General features: G+C 44.9%; 1 protein-coding gene across 2 annotated transcripts in view; it reads right to left on the bottom strand.

Moving 5' to 3' along the window:
• Positions 1-18,995, bottom strand: part of TRMT12 (tRNA methyltransferase 12 homolog) — an 824,050-nt gene that overhangs the window by 134,966 nt on the left and 670,089 nt on the right. For both annotated transcript variants that reach the window (XM_069613002.1, XM_069613001.1), the window contains exon 7: positions 18,485-18,642. In XM_069613002.1, coding sequence (XP_069469103.1) covers positions 18,485-18,642 — 158 coding nt within the window. The remainder of the gene's footprint in view (positions 1-18,484; positions 18,643-18,995) is intronic.

Genomic DNA, 18,995 nt, shown 5'->3' on the forward strand with positions numbered 1-18,995 from the left:
CCTCTAGCAGGCTCAACACACTTTCTAAATTGTGAAGAAGCATCCTTCAGCATCAGCCACCACACGCAGCACCAAGGTAACCGAGTCAGAGGCTGTCCCCATCATCCTCTCTGTATAGCAACTCAATGCTTCCACCTCCTCCAAATGAGAACTGACTTGCCTACAGCATTTCTGCTCTTTCTATATGCTTCTATTTGAGCCGTTTCTTTAAAATTCCATTGGCTCTAGGAGATTTAGCTCTGCCCCTTTTCCCTAGTGCTCAGCTTTCTGGCTTTTGTCATATGAGCCGGGGAGATGGGGGATATCAACCCCATTGGCCATCTTGGATTTTGAGATCTCATAGTTTGCAGTTCTGGCTTATGGGCACTTTGTCATAGTAGGAACCCTAAAAAGGAAAACATTATGTAGATTCTGAATGCATTAATAGTTCAAACATAAATCCCAGAGGGAAGATTTCAATTAACCTAAACTTTCCAAAGGAAGAAAACAGGATACATCGGTCACCGGCTAATTAGAAAGATGGGCACGATCTCACACAAACGACTTAATGCAAAATCGCTTCTATTATAGTCTAAAGAATTGTATAAGGCTTCATAGCATCCTCCAACATCAACACAAAGATGGGCTGTGATGAAGTATCCTGCATTGCATTTTCAGGAGTAAATCTGGTCTGCTGAAAAATATGATGTGAACAGCTGTCCATTTCAAAAGTAGCATATAGTTCTGCCCCATTCAGTTATCAAAGTCATGGTGAATTATTCCAGCCTGAACACTTAAATTGTTCAGATGATCAGCCCAATCAGACAAAATGCTTTAAGCATGTGTTCTGCCAGCCCATCAACAGGACATTGCGCAGAAACTGTTGCTCCAAATATTGGACTGAACAGTCCATGTTGGCAAAAAGGTCAGTTTCCCAGCATGCCTATAGGAGAAGGCCTTACTAGAAAACGTTAAGATGTTGTCGTAATCAGCATCCATTTGGTAAGGCTTTGGTGAAGAGACAAGATAGCTTATTGATACAAGGTTCATGTCCTTTTGAATTGATCAAGTCAAATTATGCCATGTTGTTTAGTACAAGTCACTCACAGTAGTGACTACGGTTCATAGCCCCCTTTAGTCCATACTTGGGGGATGTCGTCCCCAGGAAGGGGAAAGGACTGGGACTTGATGCAGAGCAGCAATTAATATTTCAGAAATAGCGCAGGAACATGTGGGATGACATCTGTGGCAACCCAATTGGGCCTTCCCTTTGGCAGGATCCCCAATCCAACTGCCAAGAATGCAGCCAACTAGACAATTACTAGAGGGGGCAGTGGGAGTGAATTATGCAGGAAGGGGGGCTATGGACTAGAAGTACAGAAGTCATTATGGTACTTATTCCTGCAAATATCTCAAAGACACAGCTGAGAGAATTGAGCAAACAGATTTGTGAGGACTGCTTGACCAAACTGTGCATCACCCTGGAGCGTGTAATACTTACAGAAAGCATGCAGCGTGTTATTAGTAGCTGCCATGCTGATGCCCTCCAGATAAATGCTCCTCTGATAAACCACCAATGCCAATTTTTCCCTCACCAGATGTGTGTGCCTGCCCCCTAGAGAGCAGCATCGTCCTCAATTTATAACATGCCAAAATACAAGAGGTTATGCATCTGGCTATCAAGACCTTGGAGGGCTGGAGAAGTTCCTCCCTATGTAGGAAGGTGTTCTGACGATTGGAAGGACTTTATTCAAAAAAGGATTTGAGCTTGCTATCCATATGAAGAATCAAAAAAGAAACTCAGAAGGACAATTTAAGTAATGATCTGGAATTCTGAAACCACCATAGGTAGAAAGAAAGTACAAAAAAAGGGGTGCATGTACAACACAAACTTGCGCTAAAAGAACGTCAAAAATGGTCTGCAGAACATAGTGCCTAAAGCCCACTGGCTCTGCAAGCAGAATGTGTCACCAGTAAAGCAGTCTTCCAGGACACTAGGTTGATGTCAGCTGAAGCCATTTGAGAAATGGTTGGCGAAATGTTGTGCAAACAACATTTTATTACCATGAGAGATAGGGGGCTCTAACCAGAGGGTGCAGTCTCAAATGACGTCTGGAGAAATGGCTCTTGATTGGATTTGTAAGAGAGAAAATGCACAAGATCACACACACAGAAAGGCAGAAATGACAGACAAGTCGTCAGTCATTTATATGTCTAGCTTAATTCCAGAGTCTGCCAGATGTGTTATGAACATCATCCAGGGAGGCATTCTGTGGATGTACTTCATTGCTCAACACAGCATTGATAGGGCCTGGTCTATTAGCTTGAATTTGATTTTCAACCATTTTGGAAATACAACTGTACAGAGAAAAAAAAATAAATGGATCCACAAATGAAATCCTATGGAGCAGGGAATACATTTGCTATTGTTTTATGAGGGTTCTAATGAGGAGTGGAGGTGTTGGAGGATGGGGAGGTAGATCCTAGATTAGCCTCCAACTTCATCATGATTAACAGGTGCATGTTAATTCTTTTTTTAAATCAATGTAAAGTCTAGGAGAAATTGAACTGCTGGTCAGTTTTCAGTTTTTGATGTTAGGTTTGAGATTTGCTGTGGGTTGGCTTAGTTTTGTGGAGGAGATCCAGATTACAGACCATGATTGATTTCAAGAATTACTATTGCAGAAGTCGATGGAAAGACAATGGGAGACATCCCATCAGCTGTTTTAAAAAATCTGAATAAAAATGAAAAATTAAAATACTGACACCCAGAGTACAGGATTAGCTGGCAAGAAAATGGGTAGGGTTTAGAGGAGTCTGACCTAAGCCTGTAAAGCTAGTTCCAAAACAGCACTAAAACACTGAGTTTGCGAGAAAAGAAACAGTGAGGAGATTCAATGTGGGCTGGCAGACCTGAACCATATAGTTGGATAGGATTCCTGAATGGTTTCTGCAAGAAGAAACTATTTTAATGCAGGGCTGAATTCAGCCCTTTTTGCTCATTATGTCCACATATGTTTATTTCCATGGTACTGGATAAACATAAGAGATCATGAGTTTGTTTTGTTAAGTTACCTTCTAACTGCTCTTTAAAGCATGGGAAGATACAGAGCTTGTAGTCCTGTAGCCCTGGGCAACGTGCATATAAAAGCATCTGCTCAGTGAATGGAAAAAAGGAATCCAGCAGACTGATTTCATTGGTTTAATCTGCATTTCTTAATCCGTGGCTTAAAAATGGTTTAGGCGACTACCCTTAGAAGACAAGGGGTTTTGGTAGATTTATGAATTGGTTAGTATAACCTGTCAGAGATGGGTTCAAAAATACAGCAACTCCCTCTTCCCCGACTCTCCCTTCACCCTAGCCCAGACTTCGCAAAGACCCATAGTGATTACTAGAGATGGATACCCCCTACTGTCCAAAGAGTAGCTAGCTGATAGCTAGGGTCTAAAGACAACAGTCTAATCTGTCTTAGTCCCTGCAGGGCTTAATAGGTGAATCCCAACCTGGGATCCAATAAGCATAATGGCATCAGGAAGTGGTGCCTTCCAATAGCCCAGGTCTCCCTCAATCTTTTCCTCTCAGGCTTGCATACTCCATATACTGATGTTCTAGATTTCTCTCTGTGATCTAATCTCCTCCCTTCTCTTCTTCCCTCTCCGTTTCTCTCCCTCTCTCTGTCCCTGCAATGTTATTCCACCTCCCATCTATCCTCACTCACCCCCTCCACACTCACTAATACTCTCAACTCACACAACTCTCTATGCTCTAGTTCTCTCCGTTTCACTGCCCTTCCTCAGCTTGGTCTCTCAGTGTGTCTGCTCCTCCACTGATCTCACCCATACAAATCACATTCCCCTGATCCTTCCATGTCCCTTTATTCTCCTCCTCCACCTCTTATCGCCCCTCAAGCTCAGCTGGTTCCCTGGGCCAAAAGCTACCTTGCACCCCCGCAGGCCTAACATAAATCTCTGTTTAAGCCTCACCCGCTTTGTGAAAGCAGGTCTGCCGGTATCTCACAATGAAGGCAGACTACGCAGAAAGTCAACTTCATAGTTTGTTTTCAGTGAGAGATTAGTGGATTTTCTGACAGCCCTCTGCGAGCAATGGTTTGTTTGCTGCCATCACTCCCGCGCTGGTGGGTTGCCAGTACCACTTTTCACCGCAAGGATTTCTGGATGTAGAAGTCCTATAGGGAAATAGAGAAAATGCCTACCAGCATCATAGAAGATTGATAATGGGTGATTTTAAGAAGTACTCTGCACTTTTAACCAGGGACATGTGGATGGGTCAGAGACTGGGGGCCCTCCCAACTCCTGCACCCCACCTCAGGTAGGATTGGCTCTGGCCAATACCCTAGTAGAAATCCTGGCCCAGGGTGAGAAGAGTCCATGTCCCCCCTACCTCTTTACAGGGTCTAATGATAATCATTTACACAATGGTATTATGACCGTGTTACTAGATGCTCTGTGGCTAGTCACACAACGATAATGCTGTCCAATAGAAAACCTATTAAGAGATCCGGGGAAGCGGTTCCTCTTTCACCAAGTGTAGGGATCCAACACTCCCTAGAGCATTGTATTAGGTAGAGCACCATTATCTGTCGCAAAAACTACCCCTGGGCATTTTGACCACCTTTGGAACAGAGGATAGGTTCTGGCAAGCAAGGTAGAATGAAAACCACAACAATAGGATAGGTAACGGAGTGCCCCCTACTTGTTGAGGTGAAAAATAGCGGTCTGCAAGAGTGAGAACTATGTAGCCAACTATGTAGCCAACAATGGATGGTAGAAAAGCTTTCAAGGTAAGGAAGACCACGGAGTTCTGACAGCTGGATGTATGTATCCCAACCCGGAGGTCCCCTTGGTCTTCAATACAGAGATCCTTCAAAGTGGCACCTCACTGCACAAAGACAAACAAGTTACTTACCAACTGGTAACGTTCTTTCGATCTTATCAGCATTTGACTCCATCGCCCCACTCAAACACTGCAGGGCCAAACCAAATGCTCACAAAAACTCTTAGTTCATCAACAGTCTTCAAAGCTTACAAGTCAAGAAGCGCTCTGTTGAATTAGACTTGCGCAAAACCCCCACAGATGCCAACACATTTTTTTTTTCGTTATCTCCAAAGAATATAAACATGCCATCCACACAGCCAATGTCACTGCATTCTTCGACAGAATTACCAAAGTGTAGTTCCAATTGCGCAAACTGTTCACCATTCTATGCAAATTGGAAACCCCTACCGCACCCACAGCAAACTTCAACAATGATGCCTGGTGCCAACTAATTCATTACAACCTCATGAACAAAATCACCACCCACCAAGAAAAAAAATCCCATAGAAACAAGCCATCATCCTCTCTAAATCGGATCTGAGTGATCCGACCGCGGCTGCTTTTATCGCGACTGAAAATTTTGCATGAGAAATGCATGAACACAAAATGTTCGTACATTTCCCATGCAAACATGCAGGGGTCTCCCCCGCAACCCCCGCTCACTATACTTTTTAGTATAGTGAGCGGGATGTTGTGGGGGACACCCCCGCAGCCCCCGTTTTTTTCTTTTCTTTTTTTCCCTGGTCTGTTGGAAGAGCTCGGGGTGTCGCCCGCAACCCCCGCTCACTGTAGTGAGCGGGATGTTGCGGGGGGACACCCACCCAGCCCCCTGCAGCCTTTTGTAAAAAATATTTTTTCATACCGACGCAACCGAAAAACGAAAAGTTTAAACTTTTGGTAGTTAGAACTTTTCGTGGTGTGTGTTTTAGGTCTTTTGGTGGGGTCAGTAATTTTTTTCTGACCTTTCATCCTATTCCTCTAAATCATCCATCACTAACCCATCCCCCATCCACCTGTCTACCGTTCCCCCACCTCCTCTACCCCTTTCAGTGTCCACCCTGGCACTGAAGTTAAAATCACGGGTCTTAAACTTTCATGATGCCAAGCGGATACCTGTCCAGCTCCACTCACCAAGGAATGCTCTAAAGCCCTCATACCAATTATCACATCGATCATCAACTCCTCCTTCAACACCTGCTCAGTCCCAATCAACCTTAGGGAGGCCTGGATCTGCCTCATCAAAAAAGCATCCCATGTCCCAACTATACCCACCAATTACCGCTCCATCACCACTGTCCCATTCTTACTAAAACTCCTGGACCGTGCCGCCTACATCCAAATACAAACCTACCTTGAAACCAAAAAGATCCTCAGCCCGCACCAATCAGGCTACCGCCCGGATCACGGCACAGAATCTCCACTACACGATCTAAAAAAAACAAATGGACGATATTCGGGACTCTGGGAAACCAGCCCTCATACTACTATTTGACCTATCAGCTGCATTTGACCTTGTGAACCACCAAAGACACTGTCACTACCTATCTTCCGCTGCCAACTTCTGCCCTGAATCAACTGAATGGGCGGCATCGCTCGTAGCAGAAAGGACTGCTCGTGTCTTCGCAGGAAATGCATCTGCCCACCCCACTCCAGTACCCTGTGGTGTCCCTCAAGGATCCTGCTTCTCTCTCACCGTCTATACACATATACACCAAACCTCTATTTGACCACCTCAACTCCCTTGGTATTTCTTACACCAACTACACCGACAGCACCCAGATCCTCCTCCCCTTCACAGGCAACAATGACTGACACTGGCGCTGTTAACAAGATCTTGACACAATCCAAGCTTGAATGGTCGCCCACCAACTCTGCCTCAATGATAATGCAGAAATCCTCATTGTGGGCCCTCCTCATGACTGGTCAAGAGCCACCCCGCCTTTCATACCTTCACCATTGATGCCTTCACCATCCCAGTCTCTTCCTCCGTTAAGACTTTGGGCATCTACCTTGACTCCAGTCTCAACATGACCAATCAGGTCAATGCAATTGCTTCATCAATAGCCTATACTACAAAACTCTTAAACAACAGCAGACCTTTCCTCTCCACACAAGACAGCCTAACCATAGCCAGAGCAGTCATCAGTTCCCAGCTTGACTACTGCAATTCCCTCTTCGTTGCACTTCCGAGCGCAACCTCAAACTCCAGACAATTCAAAACGATGCCATAAGTGCCGCCATGAACCTCACTAAACAGGACACTCTATGAGCCCACAGAAGATCTGCACACTGGCAACCTATGCGTGAACGGACTGACTTCAAAATTCTCTCCATCACCCACAGATTCCTCTCTTTTCAATTAACTCTCCTTCTCCCTCCTCTTCACCCCTCCCTATGCCTACTCCCTGTAAGGAAGGCATGGTATCAACAGTAAGAGACACAAGCGATCAAAGTTCAAGGGTGTTTATTGAACTTCAGTTGGGTTTGAAAAACACCTACCTAATCCTAAATCTAAAATAATAATAATGCAGTCCGAGTGGTGTCTTGTCAAAAGAAAACCGGGGCCTTTCTAATAAACCTACTGCCAATCCTTACCTCTAAATACAAATAGTGTGTGAAACAATATTATGCAAAGGAAAAAAGTGTTCAAGAAATTATATGTCAGGATATTCAAGCCGTTGACTTTCCCTTCCCCATGTTTTAAGCATGGGACAAGGCAGCACACTCAAGCTTAGCAGTCTCTGGCTTCGCTAGCACGAGGGTGCAGTTCAAAACTTCAACATCATGCCCTTCTGTGCCAAAGTCTCTTTGCCATTCAAAGTTTCTTGTTCCAGCGTGCCTTATGCAACAACCAATAAAGTTCCTTTCCTTTTTCTATTTCACATATCCAAAATTTAGGTGATTCACTATTCACCTCGGACACCACTCTGCCATGCTCAGATCCACTTTGACACAAAATCTTTAAATCAGTCTCCCTCTGCCGGGCTCGTATCACAAAACATGCTTTAACCCAAAACTTTCAATTGATCTCCCTCTGCCAGTCTCGGACCAACTTTATCTACTTTGTTATAAACTTTCTTTACTGTATGAACATCAGAGACTTTGGATTGTGCGCAGGATTTTGCGTGACCCGTCGCAGGACCACTTCAATTCACAATCCTTTGCCACTCTCTCACTTTCATCAACTCACAGCTGGATACCTTAGAGACCTTAAATTGAGCGCACACACACGGTGCTGGACCACTCTGTCAAAGGTATTGGATCTTGGTTTCAAAGTACAATCACTCATCTTCAGTTCAACTTTACTTGCGTTAACGTCTGTATGAGGACACAGGTGGAGACATGGGTCAGGAAATTCTGGAAACACTAGAAGACATAGGTCTGCCCACCTTGGATGACTTAGAACACGCTGATCTGGAGGCCCCAATCACCGCAGACGAATTAGATACAGTGAGCCAACATCTACCCACGTGTAGGGCGCCTGGGTCGGATGGGTTACCTAGCGAATTCTATAAAGCGTATAAGCAAGAGCTACTCCAGCCGTTGTTGGCCATGCTAAATGAGGCCTACGAACAGGGAGAGCTGCCTGAATCTCTCAGAGAAGCGGTGATCATCCCGCTCTTGAAACCGGGCAAGCCAAGTGTGGACTGCGGGTCCTACAAGCCTTTATCAATGCTGAATCAAGACAGCAAAATACTCACGGTGGTGCTGGCCAATAGGCTTAAGCGAGTAATTGGTAAACTGATACACCTGTACCAAACAGACTATGTCCCCGGTAGGAATATCACGGACAACCATAGGCGGCTACACCACATTATTGACCAAACTGAGAAAGACCAGGGTGAGCTAGCCATTGTATCGCTAGACGCGGTCAAAGCCTTTGATTCAGTGAGGTGGCCTTGGCTGATGGCGGCCCTGAGGGGGTACGGGATAGGACCGGGATACATTAGATGGGTCAAGATGTTATATAGCTCCCCGATTGCAAGGGTGAAAACAGGCACAATAATCTTGGACAAGTATCAACTTAGTAGGGGGCCAGACAGGGATGTCCCTGGTCGCCCATGCTATACAACCTGGTGTTGGAGCCATTGGCAATTTGCCTTAGGCAGCAATACGGAGAGGTGGGGATTCGTAGGATAGGAAAAACACACTTGATATCACTGTATGCAGATGACATGCTCCTCTACCTGCGCTTCCCGGAAGAGAACATGCAATATGTGCTTGAGGTGATGGACCGCTATGCCGCCCTTTCGGGCATATCGGTTAATCCCGGGAAATCCAGCGGGTTCCCTTTGGGGAGATACAAAAGTATCCCACCAGAAAACCTGCCCATACTGCCGATACCCTGGCAGACAGACGTTTCGATACCTGGGCATAAACATATACCATAAAGAAGAGATAGAGCACAAACACATCACAGAGAAAGCATTGGAAGGTATTAAAAATAGCATGATGTTCTGGTCAAGATTGCCCCTTGCCATGATGGGAAGAGCTGCACTGCTCAAGATGGTGGTCTTGCCCAGACTGCTTCACTTTTTTGTAAATGTCCCGTACCTGATCCCCAAACGTTTCTTTATCAGACTTCTTAGCCTGTGTAGGGGCTTCATATGGCACAATTCAAGGAATAGGGTGGCTCTTTGGAAACTACAAAGCTTGTGTGATAAGGGGGGCATAAATCTGACAAATTTCGAGTTATATTACCTGGCGGGACAACTATTATATGTAGCTAGGTGGTTGTCTGAAGAGCAATCTGCGTAAGCCAGGCTTCTGCAGGGGGATCCTGCCCCGTACTTTCTTAAAGAGACAGTGTGGCTGCACAAATCAAAGGTGGCAAAGATGGGGAGACTTTTGGTGCTGGGCTGGGAGGTCTTGCGCATGGCGTGGAAGACAGTGGGTGACCCAGACCCGCTCTCTCGGCAGGTCCAGCTGGTGGCGTTATGCGGGGGAGACTCCAAACTGATCAAAGGGGTCCGCAGATACTGGGAACCAATGGGTCTGGCCACCCTGGGGGATATATGGCAGGAAGGGGAGGCATTGGAATTCCAGAGGTTACAGGAGGAGACAGGGATGCATAAAGTCCAATATATCACTTACTCCAGGATTATGAAACTGGTACGGGGAAGATGGCCTGAAACAGCACTGGCAGAAGAACCTGATGCCACAGTAGAAATGATGTATGATGTCTCGGAGGGCGGGCATGAAATATCTTGAATATATGAGCTCCTGAATACGAAGGCGGGCAAGGAGCTGCTCCAATTGAGGCTCAATTGGGAGGAGGAGGTGGGGGAACCCATGACGGATGGACAGTGGGATAGAGCCCAGAGGTACCATAAGAAGGTGTCCCAGAATGCTAGACTCCAGCAGATCCAGCTATATGTCACCCACAGAGCCTGCTTGACCCCAGGCAGGATAGCCAAGTTTGGCGGCTCGCCTAAACAGAGATGCCCCAGGTGCGGGGAGGAGGAGGCTGGGCTGTTGCATATGTTCTGGGCTTGCCCGGAGGTGAATAGATTCTGGGTAGAACTGAAGACAAGATTGGCCAGCTGTGGGGTGGTGCTTGATGCGGCCTGGGCATGTATGCTTGGGAGCTTTCCTAGACCACGAAACTTAAGGCATATTAGCAAGTTGAAGGACCTGGCTTATATTCTGGCCAAGCGCAGAATTGCAATGGGCTGGAAAGTGGCCCACCGGCCTATGGTGGGCAGACCTCCTGAAATGGGCTGAAGCGGAATCTGCGGCCTGGTACGAAGCAGTCACTAGAGGGGGGAGGAAGAGGTGGGTCCCCTGATAGCATGGAGACAACTGGTGATCTCAATAGCAAACCCCCACCAGGTCATACATGAAACAGAAGACGGAGATGAACTGGCAATAACGGAGGCTCCTGAGGATGCTCAGGTGGATGGCATGGATAAAACGGCTCAAGTTAGGGAGGTGGGAGGGGGGAGGACAGAGGAGAGCATTATATGATGTAATGTGTTATAATGATTATGAACGTCCGCAATGTGTGAAATGTTTGGAGTGTTTGTTTAAAATAATAAAAATAGTTTAAAAAAAAACTTTACTTGTGTTGGTTATCACAAGTGTTTCATACAATGTTCTTTCCAGCACTCGCCATACAATTCTGCCGCTACACAGGCCAGTCTTGTAGCGGTCTCTCCAACTCATTGGCTGTGTTCATTTCACTGACGCTGCTTTGTTGGTGGAGCCAAGGATAGTACCACGGCAGCTGGCCATTCTCCCCGCCTCAATAATCGACGTGGGAGGGCCCATGGTACCTCAGACACACAATGCAGGATTCCTCAGCCTGGTTTCCTCCTCTTACGCTTTCTATTCTAGTAACAGTTCCTCGTCGAAAAGGTCAAGGGAACTTCCCTCCTTGCAATCCCCTTCTGTTTCGCCATCTTTCTCCTCTTGTTAAACTGCCATCTTGGAACTGCTGTTTTCTCGTGTGCTTTGCCTCGCTCAAAGTGTGCTCTCATGCTCCACCTTTTATCCGTGTGGGGAAGTATAATGGAAGCCAGGTGTGTTTTATGGTCAGTAATTGCCTGACCATTGTATTGGGACACGTCAGGTATAAGGCTCGGGTGTTAGTCTGTTTTCTCTCATATAGGGTTAACCATCTGTGAGAAAGTGTTTGTGTTCTAAAAAGGGGGGCGGGGCGTGAGTTCCTAAATATCCTACCTGATAGGGTGGGGGTAAAGGTGTTAGAGAAGGGGATCCCGACCCCTCACCCAGCTGTTCCTGCCGCTCTGGTCCACCCCCAGGATCTGGCTCCAAAAGCGATGGCCGTGTCCTGGCCATCTGGATGACAGATCCCCGGGGACTAGTGGGTGAGACACCTTCTGGTTTCTCACATCCCCCACATCCACCTCCGTTGACTGGGTTCTGTAACCAGCGACTTGATGCCCAATGGTTCTGTGTATTTTATAAATGCAAAAAATAAATAAATGCCTTATTATTGGGCTGTATAAATGGTACCAGATCTCCTTAGTTTCGGCGTCCTTACACTGGCTCTCAGTGAACTCATGTATTCTTTTCAAAATACTTTGCTTAGTAAATACATCTTATACGACAGATCCCTCTTTAAAAAGTTGTTTCTCTAAAAGAACTACAACCACGGACACGGACAAATGAGAAGGTAGACAGTTCAGTGCGAGGGGTCCACCCCACTGGAACAAGCTGCCCTATTTCAAAAAGAGCCGGTCCCAATCATCCAGCCGTTAGAGCTTGCCACAAAATTCTCCTCTTCAGCAGGTAAGCACCTTCTCCCTTGCTACAGTTTATGCCAAGAGGCTAATTTCTGCAGTGTGCACTATATAAATAATCCAACTGACACACTCACACAGCAGTCTTCAGTGCAAGCCTGGAGGAAAACATCCCTCAACCTAAGAGGGTGATGCAGGGTTCCAGTGGGTTCCAGTGGGCAAGCTTACCACGATAGTTGTTCGACTCCCCTGAACAGCAAAAGGTGGTTGTGTGACAGCTAGATTTTGAAAGGGGGCCGGGGTGAATACACCCTGCAACAAAAGATTACTTTAATCCCTTTACTTTACTAAGCCATTCAATACGCAGATTGATTCATCCAATAAGTGGCCGGTGCCAGCCTAGCTCAATGACAAGGGAAACGAACACCCAATACACATTCACCAGCCATATGTTGCAGCCTAGACAGCAGAAATGGACTGGTGTAGCAGTAGAGTGCTACCCTACTAGTTTGGCCCTCCCTATTACCAAACGGACCAGCCTCCAAGTGGCAAAAAAAAAAGAATCCCAAACTGTCCCAGTGGTCCAAATCTCTCCAAGGACACAACGTAACCGTAGATTGTAAGGGAGGGAACAGTCATGGGAATACAGATGCACTTTCTCAATAGTTCAACCGATTAGAGGATAGATGCAAAACTGATGGTGATTGACCTAAATACAATCTAATCAGGCTGTAAAGATAAAATGCTAACTGGGATACTATTGCAGAACCCCAGTAAATGTTTTATTTTTCCTTTTCTCGTTCATGACTTTTGCCTGGCAAGCAAATATTAATGCCATCCCCAAAGACCTGAGGTTTTTGAGGGCAGGGCGCTCACCTGGTTGACAGAGAAGCACTCTAAGGTTGGTGGAGCCCTTTTGATCAATCTCTGGGAGCACAACAATATTGTAATTACAAAGATATCACTACTGTACCCATGTGTTATGAAAATACAGGGAAGCTTCCAACAGTCAAACATTGCTCTTACAGGATTTGCTGACCTGACTGGGATTTCCTGAAGGCATGGTGAGCCAAGACAAGTTATGTTAGTGTAACTGAGCTGTCGGGAGTGAGTCCAAATACTGAGTTTTGCCCAGGAAGAAGCCCATTAAAGTTGAATGTAGCAACCACCACTGACTGCGGGACTAACACATATTTCACGTGCATGCAACCGCGTGACTGGGGCTTGGTCCCCCATCACTCACTCTATGTGGAGGGCTTGCTCGATATATGAAAGAAAACACCTACCCGAAGACAAAATAAAGAGGCCCTGCTGAAGAAGATGAGCAAATTAATGGATCTGAATTTCTGAATATTCTATCTGAAAACAGAGCAACTGCTCATTACACTTGTATTGGAATCACAGGGCAGGAGGAACCCTCAAAGCTGCCACCTCCTACGACTGCCACTTTCTATCAAGGAAGAGACCAGATGATGGAATATAGTACCTTTGGAAACTGAGACACTAAAGCAGACAAAGTATGTGAATTTGCCAAAAACTGCAGCTGCAAAGTTTACCCTGGGTCTCATCTATGAGAACACCAGTGTATATCTCATCACATCTGGTTCACTGAAACCATCTTCTTTTCTGCTCCTTGTTGAATGTCATTCGTCTCTCGGTCAGTACTATCGTCACCATGGCTAATTTTTTGATCCAGTAAGTTTGCAATAATAGCCTGCAACTTGGATTTCACAAGGTGGCCACTCAACAGCTCAGTGCAGACTCCAGAGGATTCCTTTAGCGCTGAAAACAGATGCCACAAAAATCCCAGGAACTAGTAACAGCAAGAATCTCTGGCTTCAGAAGCCGAGTGTCAGGCCAAAACCTGCCAGGCGCACATGACCGCAAGCTACCCACAATTTGGCAGCCGGGACTAGAGAATAATGGAAGCATCCCAACTAGGAGATATGTTCTGTGTAGATGTATGCCCAATTTGGCTGAAACTCAGCTTCTTTTGCTCTTCTTTCCTATACAGACACCTGATCTTCACTGTGGATTAGGAGAAACCGTGTACCAATCCAGACATCCCACAGGTACGACGTAATCAAAAACTACACCCAGCATACCTCTCCACAATCCCAATTATATCCATGCTCAGCGTAGAACCATCTCTCACTAGATCAGCTTTCCATACGTTGGCCATAACTTTGCTTGTTGAGCTAGGCCGGAACTGCAGTTTAGCTGTAAACACTGCAATCAGGATGTGGAACAACCCTGTTATCATGTGCAGTGTTAAGACTTCCAGGAAAATGCTGTCTTCTATGCAGGATCCTCAGTTTTATGGTGTCTTAAAAACTCTTAAATGCCTGTGCCCAGAGACTCTTATGTTACTATTCCCTTTAAATAAGGAAAATATAAACCCATTTCTGTCTCTAAATTTCTTTTATTCTGTGATAAAATGTTGCATGTATTTTGAACCACCCTATTCCAATCCAATTCCAAATTGAGAGTGTTAGGGAAGACATGTTAAATCCCAACACGGGAAAGAGATTTACATTGCGGAAAGCGTATTAAGCCCCAGTGTGGTAGAGTTGAAAGGTGATCTAGCCACTAAAACGTGTGATTCAATGTAGTTAGAGGATTGGAGTGTTACTTTGGATTCACAGATTACAGTTACAGTAGGTAACATTATTAGAATGGACAATGTATTGCGCAATGTATCATTTGTAGCGCTTAGATGCATGAACAGGAAGCTCTGCGCATATGGGAAAAAGGATCCCGGCAAAATGAAGTTAACATGGGGAGACGCTGCAATTGTTTGACAAAGGGTTTAAATGTAAATACCTAGAATGCGGTATGACCGAGAGGGATCGAAGCGAGCCACATATGGTCAGCTGTGATAATACAGGGAAGCAGGTTGCAAAGCCATTTTTGCAGACTCTTTATGGTTGGATTCAATTGTAGATTCAAGAGACAACTACCTTGGGCGCAAATAGGTTGGTGCATGGCAAGGTTAGTTAATACTGCATGCGGGCCCAGGGTATTTATGGGCTCCAACAGAGTTAAGTAGGTTGTGGGTTAAACATTATACAGTCTCAGAGGGTAGTGGCAAGTAAGGTCACATGAGGTAATGATGGACAAATAATACAGAAACACTGGCGGGTTTGAATTTTATTGTTGTTCCGAAGGAATAATAGCCCTGTACAATCACCCTCTGAGTTAATGGGTTTTGGTCACTGTTAAGGAGAATTCTCCAGAATGGCTAATTTCCCTTACCTGCCCTAAGCAGCTTTGCTGGATTTCTAGGATTTTTTTTTTCACTTGGTAAGAGTGTGAGCCTTTTTTCCCACTCTTACACGTGTTTTGCTGTGTGTGTTTAACATTTTTGTGTTCATAGACTGTGGAGCTTCACCTACTCCATAGGCATCATCTTTTTATTGTGTGTCACACAGCACCTTTAGTGCAGTGACACAGGATTGTCTTTCAGACTTCAAACTTCATTTTCTGGGACTGACTACTGTCTCCTCTCCCAGAACATGTAAAGTTGTCATTGACTTTATTAGTCTTTTTAAATTCACAGACCCAATACAACCCATCTTACATAGAGTACTGGAAAGGGTTAATAGTTATCTCTTTTTGTCTGTCTCTCATGGAACATTATTTCGTTCCCCTTTCTTTAGGATTTGGCTGGTGGCAGTGTTATCTACCATATTTTTCCTACCGAGGTTTATTTAAATAGCCTTGGTACAGGTTTAGGCAAAGTTAGTAGCCTCGAACTTAAATCCGCTGGACCCCATTTACTTTTATTTGGTTCCAGCTGGCTTTATTCGCCATTTCTCGTCTTTCTCGTGTTTTACTATGTGTGCCAAACCAGGTTTGGTTCCTTTGTTCGCCATCCTTTGGCGGGCTTCTGCACAGAAGCCCTCCTTAGGCGCCTGAATGTCTGAGGGGGACAGGATGTGAGGGAGGGGTTTGAAACTCCCTGCACAGGGTGTCCTTGGAGACCTATGTCGCACTCTGTATTATTGGCTGTGGTGACTGTCCCACCAGGACAGCCACCCTGCTGTGTGAATTGGGGGAAAACTGCATAAAAAGCAGGTCTCTGGGACTAGGAAGGCAAAGTCGCCACTGGATCGAAAGAACCAAAGAGAAGCTGAAAGAAGAGGACCACTAACACGACTGAACCTCCTGGTGAAGCCCTGCTTCGGGTCCGAATCCCCAAACTTTGACGACAGACAAGATCTGCAAGGAATCTTCTTCCCTTGAGATGGTGGGACCAACCAGTTCGCCAAACACTAAGCAAGGCCCCCCTTCCCCTGGTCAAATTTGCTGTGCACAGCTGCAGTAAACCAGATAGCCAGGAGGACCGGACCTTGTTTGGGTTTTAAGGAGCATACCTTTTATTTGTTGCTTTGCTCTGCTGCTGGTTTCTTCCCTGGGCAGTGCAGGACCCTCCAGTCTTCCTACTTCGTGTCAGTCTGACAGTCGCTTCAGGAACCGTGAGCCTGCAGGACCTGCCAGGAACTTCTGCCTCAGCTACAGCCTTCTTCATTTAAGGTACTGTTCAAACCCGGTGGTTCGTTCCGTCCGACCGCGGTGAAAGTGTTTGAAATCTTTCGCCAATCCGAGGGCTTGTCTTTCTCTACTCTTTTAAGTAACTTTTATTCCGACCAGCTTCCTTCCGAACTCTTGGCAAAGACTTAACCGCAAACTACTTTAAACTGTGTGATCCTCTGCAAAGACTCTGTACCATTAACATTGACCCAGGCCTATTGATTTTAAACCTCATTGTAGAAAGCCTTTTCTAGATTGCCCTGCCTACTTACTTGTTGGTGCTGCTTAATTTTGTATAAACGTGTCTTTCCCTCCCTTATAAACTGCTGCAGTGCCATTTTGCTCACACTTCATTTTGAGCTTAACTTGTCTAGAATTCATCAGGTGTTGTGTAGTATATTAAGAGTGATTGTTCTGTTGCTTTACTGAGTGAATTGTTTTACAACTGATGTGTAAATAAATGTATATTCTTTTACTCAGAAACCTTGAGTCAGTGTTTGAACTATAGTAATTGCTGTCCTTTGTGTGAACTGTTGATACTGCTCAATTTACTCTTGAGATAAGTCTGGCTGCTCAACCATCGCTACCACTTTACTGTGTAGTACAGGCTTGTACCAAAGGTGAATTTGTACTGTCACTTGTAGTCTTAATTGTGTGTGGTGTTCCCAAAGAGTGCTGCATATGATTCTGTCTAACAGTCACATGGTATGAATAATAATAACCTTGGTTATTTATGAGCAATATATGCATCATGTGGAAATACGCCATGCCTGACGATGAAAGAAGACTGCATGTCAAAAGGGGTGTACCTTATGAAAGTATCCAATGGGAATTTCAGAGTTAGGGGGATTAAGTTACAATGAGGGGCTAAGAGATGATTTTCTAACATATTTGTAATTATGTACATTTTTTAGCTGTATATAAGCAGCACATTTTGTATGGCCCAGGGAACTGGATTAGTTGTTCACCTCTAAGGAACTGACTAGCCCATCCGATCGTAAGCATGCAATAAACCCGTTTTCCTAACAGAAGTGCATTCATCTTCATGGAAGCCGTACCTTTGCATTGGAAGTATTCAGGCACATCCCAACAAGAGCCAAGCTAGACTTCTCCACAGTTACCAACAGTTTAACAACACACAACTAAATGTCCCATGTTTGCTTGAGTCAGCAATAGTACCCGCCTCCAACCTAGTAGCTGCAGAAAATGCCTGCCACAAACTTCTCTGGTACACTCTTTGGAGCCAGAATATGCCAAATGACATCTCCTACCCAAACAAAAACTAAGGGGAGAACAAAGATACTGGAGGTGTATTTTAAGAAAGAAAGGGAAAAGTTATTTTTGTGTACGTTACTCTATGGTCATTGGCAAATGCGATGACAGTGACTAACATTACATCTCACCGCTCTCCTTCATATAATTACACTGTGCAAAGAACAGTAGCACACAAAACTCTTTGTCCGCTTCAGTGTACAGAAAAGGAGTACTCTTTCATAACACGACAAAAAAAAATGGCATGGAGTCATACAACTGAAAATATACAAAATTATAATTGGTGGCATTTAAAACCACAGGGATATAACTAGGCTTAAGTGGTACTGCATTGTTCCGGTCCACCTCTCAAACTAACACAGGACTAATTGACACAAAGACATTTCCATCAGTGGTGGCCATAGACCGTCAGCTTGGCATGCCCCCACATTTCTCCAATTTCGTAAATCTCTCAAAACATGCCTTTTTCAACCACACCTGACCAAGGCCTAATTCCAATGGACCACATACCGGAGCACAGACCTCAACTCACAGTACTGCGCTACTGTTAAAAGATGCAAGACCAAATACTGGCAACCCACACTATGTACAGCAATTTGCAGCTCGAGTTACTTCTGCACCTTAAACAAAAAAAAAAAATATAGAAGAGATTTCTTACTTGTTTGTTATCACATTCGTGTATCTGGCATCGATCCGATACACCATTAAGATCAAGATTCTTTCTTAGTGCTGCAGTTGCATGGGGATTCCATTCACAGGCATGCACAAAAGCTGCACCGGCATGTACCAGGAACGGTAAAGTAAAATAGCCAATACCTACAAATAGAGCAGAAGGACAACGTTGAAATTGCATGGCAAGATGTGACAAGTGTCATGATAAAGTGGGTGACCGATCCAAAGCTGTACGTTCGGTCATTTGGAAAACCCCTTTTCAACAAATCCAAACAGATTTACACTTTAAAAATAATCTCAGTTATAATTTCACAAAGAAAAGTGTAACATTTCTTAAAATTAAAAGACCTAAATATTGGGACTATCAAAAAGCAAAACCAATGAAAATAGCAGTTTCCTTTCAAAAGCATTTGTTAGGTGGCTAAAGTGATTTTCAAAAGTCTTTAGAAGTTCAAATAATTTTAGAAATATTTTTAGCCGACCTGCAAGCTTTACAG

The sequence above is a fragment of the Ambystoma mexicanum genome, chromosome 5p (genome assembly GCF_040938575.1).
Source record: "Ambystoma mexicanum isolate Mex_15411 chromosome 5p, UKY_AmexF1_1, whole genome shotgun sequence".
NCBI classification, from domain to species: domain Eukaryota; kingdom Metazoa; phylum Chordata; class Amphibia; order Caudata; family Ambystomatidae; genus Ambystoma; species Ambystoma mexicanum.